Source organism: Rousettus aegyptiacus, unplaced genomic scaffold, assembly GCF_014176215.1.
Source record: "Rousettus aegyptiacus isolate mRouAeg1 unplaced genomic scaffold, mRouAeg1.p scaffold_m13_p_12, whole genome shotgun sequence".
NCBI classification, from domain to species: domain Eukaryota; kingdom Metazoa; phylum Chordata; class Mammalia; order Chiroptera; family Pteropodidae; genus Rousettus; species Rousettus aegyptiacus.
Genome location: NW_023416287.1, coordinates 3,180,926 through 3,195,947, shown reverse-complemented (window position 1 = coordinate 3,195,947; position 15,022 = coordinate 3,180,926). Strand labels below are relative to the sequence as shown.

The 15,022-nt window shown below is 63.4% G+C and overlaps 1 protein-coding gene across 3 annotated transcripts in view; it reads right to left on the bottom strand.

Annotated features, from left to right (window-relative positions):
• Positions 1-15,022, bottom strand: part of PMEPA1 (prostate transmembrane protein, androgen induced 1) — a 48,335-nt gene that overhangs the window by 5,685 nt on the left and 27,628 nt on the right. For all 3 annotated transcript variants that reach the window (XM_016124918.2, XM_036229236.1, XM_036229235.1), the window contains exon 2: positions 1,279-1,433. In XM_016124918.2, coding sequence (XP_015980404.2) covers positions 1,279-1,433 — 155 coding nt within the window. The remainder of the gene's footprint in view (positions 1-1,278; positions 1,434-15,022) is intronic.

Genomic DNA, 15,022 nt, shown 5'->3' with positions numbered 1-15,022 from the left:
GCACCCTCACGGCACCCTCACCGGCCCCCGCACCCGAGGCGGGACAAACCGGGCTGTGGGCTCTTCAAACTGCCACCAACAAGCTGCGCGGCCCCAGGCTAGAGCTCCTGCCTCTCTGGGCGCCCCCGTTCTGCTCTGTAAACGGGGTTCCCAGGCTGGGAACCCGCGTGCAGACTCAGCAGACGTGCGCCTCGTGGCGCAGCCCGCAGGGCCGTCGCCAAGGTAACGGCAGCAACAATGAAGCACACGGGTGAGCGCGGATTTCTTCAGAGCCGCCGTGCCCTCCGGACGCACGCTGGGCCTCGAACTGGGGCACCCAGGCTCGGAGGGACCAGAGAGGCCGCGACCCGGTGACGGACCGAGGCTGTGCCCTGATGCAAGGGGAGATGCCCGGGCCTGTCGGGGCCGTAGCTCGGCCCCGCAGAAGGAGGAGGGCCGCCACCCCTGGGTGTCCCCTGGCACCGGAGGCCACACCCAGCACCGCCTCCCTGTTCTGTCGCTGTCCTCCCAGAGCCCAGCAAACATGGGCTCGGAGACGTGCACCCGCCCACGGGCCACCTCCTCCCTAATTCCCAGCCAGCTTCTGCCCCAGGCTGCCCAGCTAGGCATCGCCAGCCCAGGGACAGGGACCACGTGGAGATGGACACGGCTACGCGCCCCAGACGCACGAGTGCCAGCGCACATGCATGCACACACACGCTACACACACCTCACACACACGCCGGCCCTCCCTCTGGCCCACCTGCTGAGGGAGGGGACCAGGGTAGGGCAGGGACGAGGGAGGCCTGAGCACTAAGCCCTGAGTCGCCTGGGAGGTGGCACATTCGTCAGCCTCTTCCACACAAAGAAGGGACCGAAGCCCTGCTTCATGGGTCAGAGACTGGTCCCAGGGCGCACGGCCTGGACCGGCGGAGCTGGCACTGAACTCGGGGCCAGGAAGTCCTTTCCCCGGGTGACCTGCTGCCTCCAAGGCGCTGAGAGCCTGGGCCAGATGTCTGCAGGGGACCGGCGGGAACGGAAGGGCCCCTCCCTTCTGTCTGGGTCACGGCCCCAAGGCTGGGCGCCCCTCCCTCTGCCCTGTCCCTGCAGCCTCCGCCTGGACCCAGAGGCCCTCCTCATCGCCTGCTAGCTGCCCCCCGCTGGCTGCTGACTGTCTCCCCGCTGAGCCTCCATACCCCAGGTCCTGTGACACCCCTAGAGGACACCCCACCCCACCAGTGAGGGTTGTCCCGCCTCCCCGGGGGCTCGGGGCGCAGACCGGAGGGGCGGGGCACTCACCGAGGAGAGGGCGTCTTCTCTCCCCCGGCCCTGGCTGTGCCGGCTGATGAAGGAGCGTCCGGACAGCTTGTAGTGGCTCAGCAGGCAGGTGATCACCACCACCATCACCATCACCACCACCACGATGATGGTGATCTCAACGAACTCCAGCTCCGCTGCAAGGCAAGGGCCACGTGAGACCCCGGGGCCGCGCCGCCCGGTGCCTCACGCCCGCAGCACACGGCACCCCGACACGGCTACGCGCCCCAGACGCGCGAGCGCCAGCACACACGCATGCACACACACACCTCACACACCTCACACACACGCACATGCGCACACGCACACGGGCACCCAGACACTCGACGCACCCCAGCACACGTGTCCCAACACACACACACCTCACACACACACACGCACACACACGCCGCCCTCGGCAGGGAGGGGTGTGTGAGGACCCCCCTCGGTGAAGAGGCCGCAGAGACACCCCAGCCCGGCGGCTGTGACCCTCACTTTTTTTTTTCGTGGTTTTGTTTTCCCCTTGAAGGTGAAAAAACCCTCCAGTGCTGGAAAACGGAGATGATTTTGATCCCCTGGAGCCGGGGAGGCTTCTGTGACTCGGGCGGGTCTGCGTCACGGGCTCGGGGGCCGTGGTCGGTGCCAGCAGGGCCCCCCGCAGTGGCCGAGGTGCTGGGCGCTGGTCCGGCCGGGACGGCTGGGGACATGGCAGAGGGGGCACCAGCCCAAGGCCACCTGCCCGCCAGTCCTGCCCGAGAAGCAGGGGGACGTGCCTCCCCAGACCGGGGCAGAAAGACTCCCCAGTGCCACGGGCGCTAATGAGCTCCTAGCCGAGGCCCCCAGGGCACAGGTCCAAGCTCGGGGCCCCTGGCCCAGCCCTTTCTTCCTCCAAGACAGACGGACGGAGCTGAAGGGGGCGGCGGGGGGAGCGGCGAGCCACGAGCCGGGTAAGAGGTGTGGGTGCTGTGTCGGGGCCCTGCGCCCCACCAGCCTCGGTCTCCCCGAGGCGTCCAGCCAGAAAGCAGTGCGTCCTGGGAGGACGTTACCGTGGGCACTCCTCCAACAGAGCCCAGGCGCCCTCCACGCTGGCCCCTCCCGGCTCCCACGTTCCCACGGCCCTCCGCACATCCGCCCAGCCGGGCCGAGTGCACCAGGGGACACGAGGGGCTGCCGCAGCGGGGGCTGCTCCTGGCACCCGTGGGCGCTGCTCAACATCCTACGTGCACAGGACGCCCCGCGACCAAGAATGAGTGACAGGAACCCAGGGAGTATCCCTGCACAGAGCCAAGTCTTCACCCCAAAGCGGGGCTCCAGTGACAGAATCGTGCCGCCCTCGGGCCCAAAGCCGGTGGCCCTGCCTCCCTGGCCACCCACTGGCCATCCGCCCCTGCACCTGGGGCCCCGCACCTGGAGCCCGGTTCGGAGCCGGCTGGGCCCTGGCTCTGGCCAGGTGGGGCTGTGCTCCCGTTTCACTCTGGAGCAGCCAGGAGGGAGGAGGAACTGGCCAGGGACTTTGCTGACACTCTCCCGAGCCCTGGGAAGGCTGGGGCCCGGCCCGGCGGGAGGTCAGGCAAGCCTTCAACTGCCCTCTGCCCTCCAGACACCCTCACGTCCCCATGAGGTGGCCAGGGCCTGGGCTGGGCAAAGGCCAGGCCTGTGGCCTCGGACCCAGTAACTGTGGCCACACCTTCCCCAGACAGGCGGGTCCGAGGCCTGGGCGGCCTGTCCCGATTCTGAAGGGCCCAGGTCCTGTGTTAGATAAAGCCACCCATTCAGGCGACACACAGGCTGGCTTTGTGCGACACCCACGCCCCCCTCTTCGGAGGGGCCTGCAATGCCTGCCCCCCAACCTGACGCACTCCTCGCCCCGGCTGGATGGTGGAGCTGGGACCCTCCGCCCCTCTCCCACGGCGCCCAGGGGCCTGCCCACGGCGGGCCGGAGCGGAGGCAGGTGCGGGGCTGTCCCTGTCCCTGTCCTGGCCCCGGCGGCCCGCAGAGCCCAGGCGGGGCTGCTGCCTTCCTCCAGGTGGCTTACGTGGCAGCCGCAGGCCCCACAGGGACTGACGGGGAGCAGTGGGGGAGGCCCCGGCAGGCCCCGGAGGTGTGAAAAACCGCCCCCCCCCCCCCCACAGCTCTCCATTGACCATGCTAGGCAGGGACGAGAAGACAGGAGGATCTGGTTTCAGGGTTCTGGGGTCCACAGTGAGAGAATCACCCCAGAGGAGCATGGGCCCCTGACTGCCGTGCCCACCCAGGTCCCTGGGCTGCACCCCCACGAAGTCACGAACCCAGAAATCCACATGACGTGAGGGGAGAACTCTTGGAAAAAGAAAGCGTGACTAATTTCAGGTCCACATTCCAGAAGCCGCAGGCCAGGGGTCTGGGCCCGGAGCAGGAAGGAGGCTCAGCAGGGCCGCTGAGTGTCTGCTGTGGCCTGTGCGACCCTGGACATCACCCAGGTCCACCCCGGTTGCCCACGGCGAGGGAGGCCCGCCCAGCGCGGCTGCGAGTGCCGGGGTGCTCATCACTCGGGGGTGGGGGGCGCATGCTCAAGGTGCCCTTGGGTATGGGGGACCCACTAGCTCCCTAGCCACAGGAAACAAGGGCAGCCTGAGGCCACGAGCCCGAAGAGGCAGGGTTAAGCGGGGCCGGGCTGGACACCAGGATCATGCCCAGGCGCAAAGGCTTCTAGGGGTGCAGCGGAGGCTCCCCAGCCAGTGGCTGATTCACCCCCACCCGGACGGCAGAGAACAGCCGGACTGGGCGTTTTGGCCTTGGCCGCGGGGTGAGGGGCTCTGGTCTGCCGACAGCACCCCTATGCTCCTTCACAATCAGGGTGCTCCCGCCAGGCGAGGCTGCCTTTGGGGGCCGTGGACCCACCTCCCCAGGAAGCACACGTGACAGCACTTGCTGGGAGGGACTGCGAACTGGAGGCCTCAGGACGCCTGCATCCAGCCCCCCGAACGGCGCTGTGTGCTGGGCGCCAAGCCCCGCCCGGACCGACCACCCGCCTGGGCGCCGTGCGCAGCCGGGGCCTCAGCCCCCGTGCCCGACTCCCGGCTCCCAGCTCCCGGCTCCGGCTCCCACGGCCGGTGTCGGTCAGCGAGCACCAGCCCCGCGCCAAGTCCGGGCACCACTAGTTCAAACCGCAGTGGGCCAGACGGAACAGCACCCCAGGCAGGCAGGCTGGCCCGGCCCGGCCCACCTCCCGCTCTCTCCAGAACCCAGAAACTGAACAGCCCGGCCTCGAATGCCGCCAGCACATTCGAAAATTTTAAAAGCACTGGACAGGCCAAGGCACAGGGCGGGATGCGTCAGGCCCTCTGGCCGACACAGGGGCCCGAGGTCACTCAGCCGCTAAGGGCAGATGTGGAGCCTGCCTCGGTTTCCCCAGTCGGACAGACCTCCCCTTTACCTGGGTAGGAGGCCAAGCGCCCTGCATGGGACATGCAGGGGCTGGGTCTTACCACTGCCCCACGCCCACCTCGGGCCCCAGATCTCCTGTGACCACAGCGCTCACAATCGAAGCCGAGTCGCAGACAAAGGGGGACGCTGCGAGAGGGGGCGGGCGGGCTGGTCCACAGCCCAAACCCCCTGTTCTCACGGCAACCACTCGCTGTAGCCATGGCGACGACGCGGACCGCTGCGACAGGTGCACCGCTTTGAGCCCGCCTCCCGCGAGTCTGTGAGGCGGGTGCCATGCCCGTCTCCAGTTTGCAGACGGGCAAACTGAGGCCTGGGGAGAACGTGCTGGAGGAAAACGCACTGAGGAAGAGCGGGGCCGGGTCCCGAACCCACGGCCTCCCCGAGGGAGCTAAGACGGGGGAGGGCCTTGTCCTGATAAAGTCTCCCGCTCTCCCGACATCTGCTCGTCCCCTGCTGCCCGCACGCACGCCCCAAGCTCCTCTGAGGACCCCTGGCCCTGCCTGCCTGCGTCTGCCGGTTACTAGGTGGACAACGCTGGGCACACGCACCTGCGAGCCCGTTACGACCTGCAAAGAGCTCGAGGCAGGAAAAGGGTATTGTGCCCTCACCACCGTCACAATGCCCAGCACCTCATGGGGACGAACGGCACCCCTCATCCAGGCCCGAGCCCTGGAAATGCTGGGTGTGCCCTGCTGGTCTCTGTCCCAGGGTTGGGGATTGAGGGCAGGGTCAGTCCCAAAAGGTCACCCAGGGTGGTGGCTGGACCCAAGGCCCCCAGGACTTACGGGCACTGGTCCCTGCTCCAAGGACCTGGCTCGGAGGACAGAAGGCTCTGGGGAAGAAGCAACCCATTTCCCCTCGCTTTGTCCCAGTGTGGAGTCTGCCCACCAGGGGGAGGAGCAGTGGGGGAGCGGCTCCTTCATTTTTCTTCGTAATTTCCCCCTTGGGGTGGGTGATGGATGCGGGAGGCTCTTGGGGGTGACCGAGCCCATCTTCCACACGCGAAGCAAGGTCGCTCTAATTTAATTTGGCGTCCCCTTTCCTTGTGAATAAGTTCACATTAACGGGTTCACCGGCCTCACTGGAGTGGCTTGTCCCTGCATTCTGTCTTCTCCACCGGAGACAGATGCAGTCACGTTGAGATGTGGGCGCACACGTCTCTGACCCTTCCCGGCCCGTCCAGTAATGGAGAGGTAGTGTGCACGGAGCACCCCTAAATGCCAGGCACACCCCGAGTCCTCACAGACGTCGTACTACTGAATCCTCACTAACGGGACCGACCCGCCCACTTCACAGATGAGGCCACTGAGGCCGAGAGAGGAGACATTAACGCCAAAGGCCCAGGCCCCCACCCATGCTGCCAGGGCCTGTCAGGCCCCCTGCCCCACCCCCGACGGCTCCGAGAAGCCAACGATGACGCCTCTGAGCCATGGAGAGAGCGCAGGTTCCAGTGGAGGGCTCGTGCTGAACGGACTGGTCGCCACGCGGGGGCAGCTTCGCCTGGAGCATCCCCTGCCACACGGTCCACGAAGCCGACATGGTGGCCGGTGGTGCCACCTCCCTGCCGACACAGAGGCAAGTCGCAGGACCGTGGAGAAGGGTCCTCATGCCTGCGGGTGGGGAGCTGTGGGGCACGGCCTAAGGGCGCCGACACCTGCCACCTCCTCTGCCACCGCCCGTGTGACAAACGCCGCGCCAGGACAGGACTTGAGTCTCCCGACTCCCCCGACACCCCTTGAGGTGCGGTGTCGGCCCCCTCCCGGGTCAGGGGCAGGTCCTGGACCTCCCCGCCCTGGCAGCTGGGCCGGCCAAGACGCTCTCTCAGAACACGGGTTTTAAAATAAAATTAAGTTAAAATAAAAGCACGGCTTAAAAAGGAAGCCAATTATTTCAAGACAATTTTGAAACACTCGACCAGAATTGCGATGTGGGAAGCACTTCCAGGATTACATTTGCGATGGGGGTGGGGGGTGGGGGGTGGGGAGATTGGAGGACTTGTGGGGGACGTGACTGCGTTCGCTGTGACCTGCGGTTTCGGCCGGTGGCCACGTCACGGGTGCTGTGTGTGGATGCCACTGTGGTTTGGAGCCCGTGTTCTGAACCGGGCTGGTTAAGGTAAAGATGAGATGCTTTTGCATCCGAGTTTGCGAATACCCCCGTTCTCGACCCAAGATCAGGAGCCTCAGTTCAAACCCGTTTGGCCACTTCTCAGCTGTGAACAGGGTGAGGGCTGGTGTGGAATTTGCTAAAATGGGCCCGTAACGGGTAGTACAGGGGGGTGATGCCGCTGGCTGCGTTTTCAGTTAATAATCGGAGAGACCATCAGGGCCAGAGCTCGTTTCTTCGTCCTCAGCTGGAGAGGAGCTGGGCCAGAGTCCACCTGGCTCCTGCCAGCCCACGGGGGGTTTCCAGACCAGACACCCCGCGCCCCCCCCCGCGCCCCCCACACACCGTGTCTGCTCCCAGTGGAGGGGCAGCCGGCTGCCTCCTGGTTAACAGGCAGCCCGTGCTGCTGCCCTGTCTGGCCTCCCGGCCGCACACGAGGAATTAGGAATTGGCACTGTCTGAAATTTATGAAAATCTAATCTCGTTAGGCCCGCCTGGATGAGACCGGCAGGGGCGGGCTTCATTGTTATTCTGCAGAGCCCCAGCCTGCCTGGGGTTCAGGCCACCTCATTCCCGGCCCCTCCTCCCCCGCCCACCCCCACTGCATCTGAGAACACAGTTCCCCCACCCCCAAGATTTTCAAATAAAATTCAATCAGAGGTCGAAGGAGCAGCTCTCTGGTAGCTCCTGCCATCTCAAATACTCCCGACGGCACACTGATTTCTTGCGGGGAAGACCTTTCATAGGTAAAAAAACCAAAAAACCACGCATGTCTTTCTCGTAAGGTTTCAGAGATAGGCAGCGAATCTAGGCCAGTTTTCTCATTTTCAAAAACAGACCAAGTGCTTCCTCTGTGCCAAGCACGCAGCTGGCTGCTGGCACTCGTGACCTGAGCACGTAACCCCGAGACACTGTCCGGTGTTGTCCAGGGTCCAGGAGGAAACAGGTCACATGCTGGCTGGCGAGGGGATGGGGACCAGGCTTGGCCCCAGGGCCTGAGGCTCCCTGTCCTGCTGCTCAGGGCGGAATTTAAGGTACAGGTTGAGGTCATGAGGTTTGCTGCTGAGGTTCCCGGGTTCGAATCCCAGCTTTGCCATGTACTGTGTGACCTTAGGCAAATCATCAGTGACTAGGGAAAAATAATGGAGGGGTGGCCCCGTCCCCACTTCACATGGTTGTGGGGAGAACTGAGTTCATTTGGAGCCAACATTTCCAGGAAGGAACCCCTGAGACCACTGGCCCCACGTTGGGGTCACCTGAACTCACAGTGGCTGGAGAAGGCCCACCAGAGCGGGTGCCCGCCGCCAGGGCCCACGCTAACGGACCGACAGCCTAACTGGGAGTCGTGCCTCTGCAGAGTGAAATGATCTCTCGGGGCGACCGGGCAGACCACCCCCCGGGCATTCGCTTCCACATGCATTTCCTTCGGGACTCTCTGCCTTCCGCTCCTGAAGGACCAAGCACTACCTCGGGGCCGTGGCACATGCCCGCCCTCCTCCCGGGAGCGACCTCTCCCGAGAGCCACGCGCTTGCTGCCTTCCTCACGATCCGGGCTCTGCTCCCATGTCACGCCACCCAGACGCGTCCCTGAGCACGGTCGTCTGAAACCGCGCTCTGCCCCCAGCCCCGGGCCCCCAGTCCTGGGCCCACCCCGCGGCAGCGCTGACCCAGAAGGCCGCCTGGGACCTGTCCGACCGCTCACGTCCGGCCTCTCCCTCCTAGAACGTCAGTGTCACCGGAAGCAATTCTTTGCTTATTCTCCGTGCCCCCAAAACCTAGGACGGTGCCCCCCCGCCCCCAGGGCAGGCATGAAACAAACACGTTGGATAAATAACTACGCCTGTTCTCGTGCGGGCGCACAAGTGTCAGGGCCCACTGCGGTCCGCGCGAAAGCACAACATCACTGGGAACCCCTCTGATGTCCCCCAAAGGGGCCGACACAGCGGGAAAGGCACGGCGGCAGGTCTGCGCCCAACGACGCGGAAAGACACCCCGAAGGCAGAAGGCGGGGAAGCCGCCAGATAAGACGAGCCCGTTTTTGTTTTAAAAAGGACACGTGTGTGCGTTTTACCGGACGAGCGATGCTCACACACACGCCTGGGTCTGTGGGTGGCCGCGCAGACCAGGGCCGGCGGGGCGGGCACGACCCCGGCGCGCGGTCACCCCGGGGCGGCCCCGCCACGTCCCGCGCACGCTGCCCACGCACTCTGCACACGCGGAGCCACGTTTACAGCGCAAGAGGAAAAGAGGCTCGTGACAAAACGCTCCTTCGATGGGAAGGGACAGAGCCGTGCCTTTTCTCTTCCGTGCTATTGTCCAAGCAGAAAGAACTAACGGGAGTTTTGTTCTTCCCGTCGTCACCGGCATCGAACACCTTTAAACACCCACTGTCAGCAACATATCAATCACGGTTCGCGCGTCATTGGCAGAAAGGAGTGAACTCACGGTGAGAGATCCGGCTTCATCAGTGGGCCCTCTGGAGGTGCAAAGGGAAGTTATTTAAAATACGTCAAGTGCGTTTTGCTAATTGAGAGGATGGGGAGTGGGCGGGCGCCGGTGAGTGGGTCATCTGTCGGCCGTCGTGCTGATGGCCGTGATCTCTGTGGAGGGAGTTTTGGCCGTACCCATCAGAGTTAAAAACGCACATTGCCTTTCAATCCAGCGTTTTACCTTCCACGGCTGCACCAAACAGAAATCTCACAGAAGGGCCGGACAGCCTCTCGCGTCAGGGCGCCACTGCCGGGTTTTTTAAACAAGTGAACCACCAGAGACCGTCTAAATCCCACGAGACAAAGCCTGGTGCATCGCGTCCTGGAAGGTCGCGGGGCCACTGAACAGATGCCTGGATCCACAGCAGGGCTTCTCAGCCTCGGCGCCGGCCACGCGTGGGCTGGACCACTCCGCCCCGTGCATCGCAGACCGCTCAGCAACAACCCCTGGCCCGGACCCACGCGATGCTAGGAGTGATCTCATGCCCGACTGTGACAACCAAACATGTCTCCAGGTACTGCCCCACGTCCCCTGGGTGGGGGGTGGAATCGTCCCGGCGGAGAACCGCTGGTCTATAGCTCTGATGATGGATGGGTATTGGCAATTATTGTTGAGCAGACATAAAAACTGGAACAGCATAGAGATTACGGACTCTGTTTTATAGCAGGCGTGAGGATGAGTCGCCGGTTGTTAACAATGGCTACTTTCGGGAAAGGGAGACTATACTTCTCACTCTGTGCATTTCCGTATTGTTTGCACTTTTATAGCAAGCATTGATCGTTTTAATTTTAAAAGTATCAATTAACATACCAGAAGGAGTTGGGTGTTTGTGTGTGAGAGAGAGGGAAGGGGGGGGCTCGATCCTGAGCGTGGCTGACAGCGTGACTCGCGCTTGCCCTCGTCACTCAGGAGGCACTGTGTGCACCTTGGAAACCTGCAGATGTTTCTCTCAATTACTCACTTTTGAGAGACTGGTGTTTCCCAGCACGAGCCCGGAGGGCAGGGGCAGGAGAGGGAGGTGAACCGGCTCCTTTTCGGAGCCTCTCGGACAAAACGCACCACTCTGACTGGCCGTCACAATGCAGCCACTGTTCAGCCACTTCTCAAAGCTCCTCAATCACCTGGCCGCGTGCTGGAGCGCCTCGGAGAGTCGGCCGGGCAGGGACCATCTGGAGGGGTCTCCACACTGACCCGGGGGCACCCCTGCCTTTCAGGACCGAGAGGAGCCCGGCTAGCAGAGCCCGGCTAGCTACGTGGTTCTGAGCCAGGGCAGAGGCCAGGCTGGGCAGGCTCCTCGGGCTCCAGGAATTAAATCCGATTCTGTAAACACTCGGAGCGGGGTAGTCATCCAGGGGTTAGTAGGGCCCTGGAGCTGGCCGGCCTGGATCCAAAGCCTGCTCTGCCAGTGGCCAAACATGTGACACGGTGAGGACGTCACCCCATTCCCTCATCCAGACAAGCGGGCACCGCCAGCACCCAAGCCACGTGGATGAGGTGGTGAGGCGTGCACGCGCCCAGCGCCCAGGGAGAGAGGGTGCCCCGTTATCCACTGAGGTGCTCTGGCAGCAGAGACACAACAGGAAGTCAAGTCACGGTCATCCCAGCAGCAAGGAGCCTGGTACGCCCTGAGCGGTCAGGGGCTCGAGGTGGGCTCCTGGGGGTGGCACTCACCTCCCTGGCTTATCGCCCACCCTCGGACCCCTTGCCCTCCCAGTCCTGAGCTTGCAGCAAACCCCACAAGTGACAGCCACTGGGGGGGGGGGGCGGGGGGGCGGCTAACAGAGCAGACAGCTGTCGCCTGCCTTTCCAAATCCTCCATCTGGATTGCAAGGAAAGGGGACCTTGTGTTCTAGACCAGTCTGAGTCCCCACCAAAATCTGTGTTGAAGCCTTAACCCCCGAGGGGCTGTATTTGGAGACGGGGCCTCTGAGGAAGTCAGCAGGTTAAACGGGGCCACGAGGGTGGACCCTGAAAGATGCGTGTCCTCGCAAGAGACGCCGGCACCCTCATCGGGGAAGGGCGTGCGCGCAGTGTGCCTGCCACGGACCATGTGGTGGGCATCGTGGCCGGCCACGGAAACTGGAGTTCCGGGCAGCTGGGCGCTTCTACCCCATGACTGGTCCCCTCCAAGGCAACAGGACTGAGTCTGTGTGCCTGGCCGGATCCACTTCTGGGACAGACAGGTAACGATCGGAAACCTCCCGAAGCCATCCTCATGGTGGACCTCCGACATGCGCAGCGGCCGCTTCCTGGCCCGGGCCGGAGGCCTCGGTCACCTCGCCAAATCGCTCCAGCGGCTCTCTGGAAGGCTCCTCGTCTTACTGTGCCCCGACCCGAGGGACAAGGGGCCCGAGGCTGGGAGAAGCAGAACAGCCCTGCGGAGCTCACACGGGTGGCCGGCCCTCAGCACTGACGCCTGGCTTCCTAACCACTGCGCGCTCTCGTCGCTGAGTGCACGAGAACCGAGCGCAAAGCCACAGCCACCGCCGGCCCCTCCCGGCAGCCCCGACGGCTGAAGGAGTGGCAGTCCCTCCCGGTCTCCCACCTCCTCTCATCTCTTAGAAAAAAACAGCAGACAGCAAAGGCCCGAGTCCCTCCGAAGCCAGACAGCGCTGGAGGGTCATCTCAGTGTGACACAAGTGCCAACCTGCTGGGCCCCAAAAGTGCCCAGGGCTCCAGGCTGTAACACGGCTCGTTATTTTAAGTGGGACTCCGGGTCCTGGGTATCGCCCTGGCCCAGAACGAGGCATTCCTCGCTGCCGGCTTGTTGAAAGGTTGTGCGTGCGTGCGTGCGTGCGTGTGTGTGTGTCTGTCTGTCTGGGGTCTTAACCTAAGATCCTGTATGGGTCTTTTTCAGGCCACAGGCAAAATGGATACCCAGAGGGCAATGACAAGCCTCCCAGACCCCAGTGCCTCTCCCCGTCCCCACCCTACAAGCCCCACCCCATGGGCGAGGCTAGTTCAGCCCTTGGTATCATTTCCTTTTGAAACAGCATCTTCCAGAAGCAGAAAACCTCAAATGTGGGAAAGACCAAGGTCCTGAGCATCTCTAAGAGAAGCCGACACTCAGGCCAAAGGTGCCTTGTCTCTGAGCGCCCAGACGGGGACCCGGCGAAGCTGCCGGAAGCGAGGGGACCGGCTCTGGACTTGGACGCAGACCTGGTCCCCACTTGAACCTGACCCTGGCCCCCCTGCCTTAGCTTCCCGTGGTCGGGCGCGCATCGAGAACCGCACGACCTCGCAGGACTGCTGAGCCCCGACGGAGCCTGCAGATGTGGCCTCACGCCCCTGGTACCACCTGGCTGGCACGTGGCAAGGGCTTCGCGAACGGTGACCATCGTCGGGGTCGCAGAGCGAGCCGCCCCGCCTCACGGGGCCAGCCCCGGGGGTACGAGGGCACACGCGCATGTTTACGAACCATCTGGAGCGGCTGACCCCGAGCGGGTAAGTCCCGTGTACAGCATGACGACTTGTGTGGACGGAAGGAGAAGAGAGAAATGGCAAGAACAATCAAGAACCCAGAGGAATCTATCAGGAGACAGACCTGCGTGAGAAAACGAGGTCCAGCTGCATGTGTTCAAGGGGGTGGCCGGCTGGGGGCCTCTCTGCGGCCTTCACGGGGCAGGGCCACGGGAGAGCTGCTTGGAGACGGCTCTAGCCATGGGGGGCCTGGCCCCACACCGTGTTCCGAAAGCAGCCGACGGCCCACATGGGGGCCCGGCAGGGGTCTCCCCAGGCAGAGGCTGGGGAAGGCTTAGGGGTCATCCCTCCGCCGATGCACAATGACACCCTCCTGCCCCCGGCTGCTCTGCACCTGGCGCTCAGAGCGGCTCTCCAAACACAGCCACTGAATCACTGACTCACGCTCAGGTTAAAACCCTACGAGGCCCACTCGACCTCATTTCCGCACCCCCCCCTCAACCTCCTTCCCTTGCTCACAGCGGTCCAGCCACGCTGGCCGGTTCCCTGCTCCCACCCCAGGACCTCCGCACGTGCAGCTCTGCCCTGGGACCCTTGCACGGCCCATTCTCTGGGCTTTGCCGCAGAGAAACGGGACTCAGAAACCGGTCCACACGAACACCTGTGTGTGGATGCTCAGGCCGCTTTATTCACACCGGCCCCAAACCGGAAGCAAGCCGACTCTCCTCAACGGGTGAGCACGCAGACTCGCGGGGTCAAGCGCCGCAGGAGGGCAAAGGAACGACGTGTGCGTGACGCGTGTGTGCACGGACAGCCTGGAGGGGTCCCCAGAGCACGCGCCGGGCGGGGAAGGGCCCACCTCGAAAGGTCACTCCCTGTGTGATTCCATTTATATGACGTTCGCAAAATGACAAAATCATGGGGAGGATGAGATCGCCGGTCACGAGGGGTCAGGGAGGGAATGGATGGATGGGACAGGGGTGTGGACATAAAAGAGTAGGATGGGGGGGTCCTCAGTACAGGACTGCAGCGTGTCCAGGCTGTGGCGGGGGCCACACAACTCTGCACGTGATAAAAGCACACAGAACTCGCCACGCACCCACAAACTCACACACACGTGCACGCTCACGCCAGCGAGTGCACGTACACTGGGGTGCAATACACCGCCCCCCACTAACATCTGGATGAGGTCGAGGCGTTGTAGCTATTTGCCGGCCGCAGGGCGGAACCACAGCAAGACGTGAGCACTGTGGGAGGCTGGCTGACATGCCGAGGGCCTCGCTGTGTTATTTCCTGCAACTTTTTTTAAAAAGCAAAGAGAGCTGAAGGGGCCTTTCCCTTGGGGCCCTAGCACCCCGAGGGGCGCAGCCCAGGCCTGGAGCGGGGGTGGGGGCGGTTCGCTGCAGGGGGACGTGGGAGCCGGAAGGAAGCCGCGCGCCCCGCCGCCGGCCTTCCTGCGACCCCTGCCCTCAGCAGCTGCCATCCGGCTGCAGCGGCCACACGAAACTGTCCCTCAGCTGTCACTTTCCAACCTGCAGGTCTGGCACCCGGGCTCAAAGATGAAATTCTACACATGCCATCGGAAATGCAGAGATGGAGAGAGAAGATTTTAAGTAACCTCCGAGTGTGGGCTCCTACTGGCTTCCCCCTGGCAAAGGGCAAAGAACCTCCAAATAGTCTCATTGTATCCACGATACAATCAGATGACCCACTGCGATGTGTCAAAGTTTCCTGTATCATTGTAAAGTATCGATATGTTGCCAATGGCAAAGTGACTACAATTCCGCTGTCCCCGGCCAGGGCAGGCACCGTGGAAGGACATGGGCCTCTACTTGAGCGTCCTCCTCTCAAACAGGGCTCACCTGAGGTGTCAGGGATGGCACGTTTGAGGTGGCCTTGACTCCAAGACCTGAAAGGTGAAAGGCCAGTACAAGACCGATGCCTCTGGGACATGGACTGAGGGTGTGACCCGGAACTCGCTGCTTCGGGGCCCGGCGGACGCACCGGCAACTCCCGGGGGTGCCCAGGGGTGCCCGGGCGCACGGCACGAGCAGAGGCTAAGCAGCCAAGGTGAGTTTGCAGATGATTCAGGTATCACTTTCCAGTGCGGTTGCCCAGACAAGGCCACGTCAGAACTGCTGTAGGAGCTCCTGAGACGCAGCCCCCACGTGCCCCACGTCCACCAGGCTGAGAAAACAAGCCTATTGGGCACTGGATCTCAGGGCAGGGGTGGGTGGCAGTGGTTGGAAGCCCCCGACAAGCGTCAGATGCAACAAGCATTGGACCCGAGAGGGGCAGGGAGCTG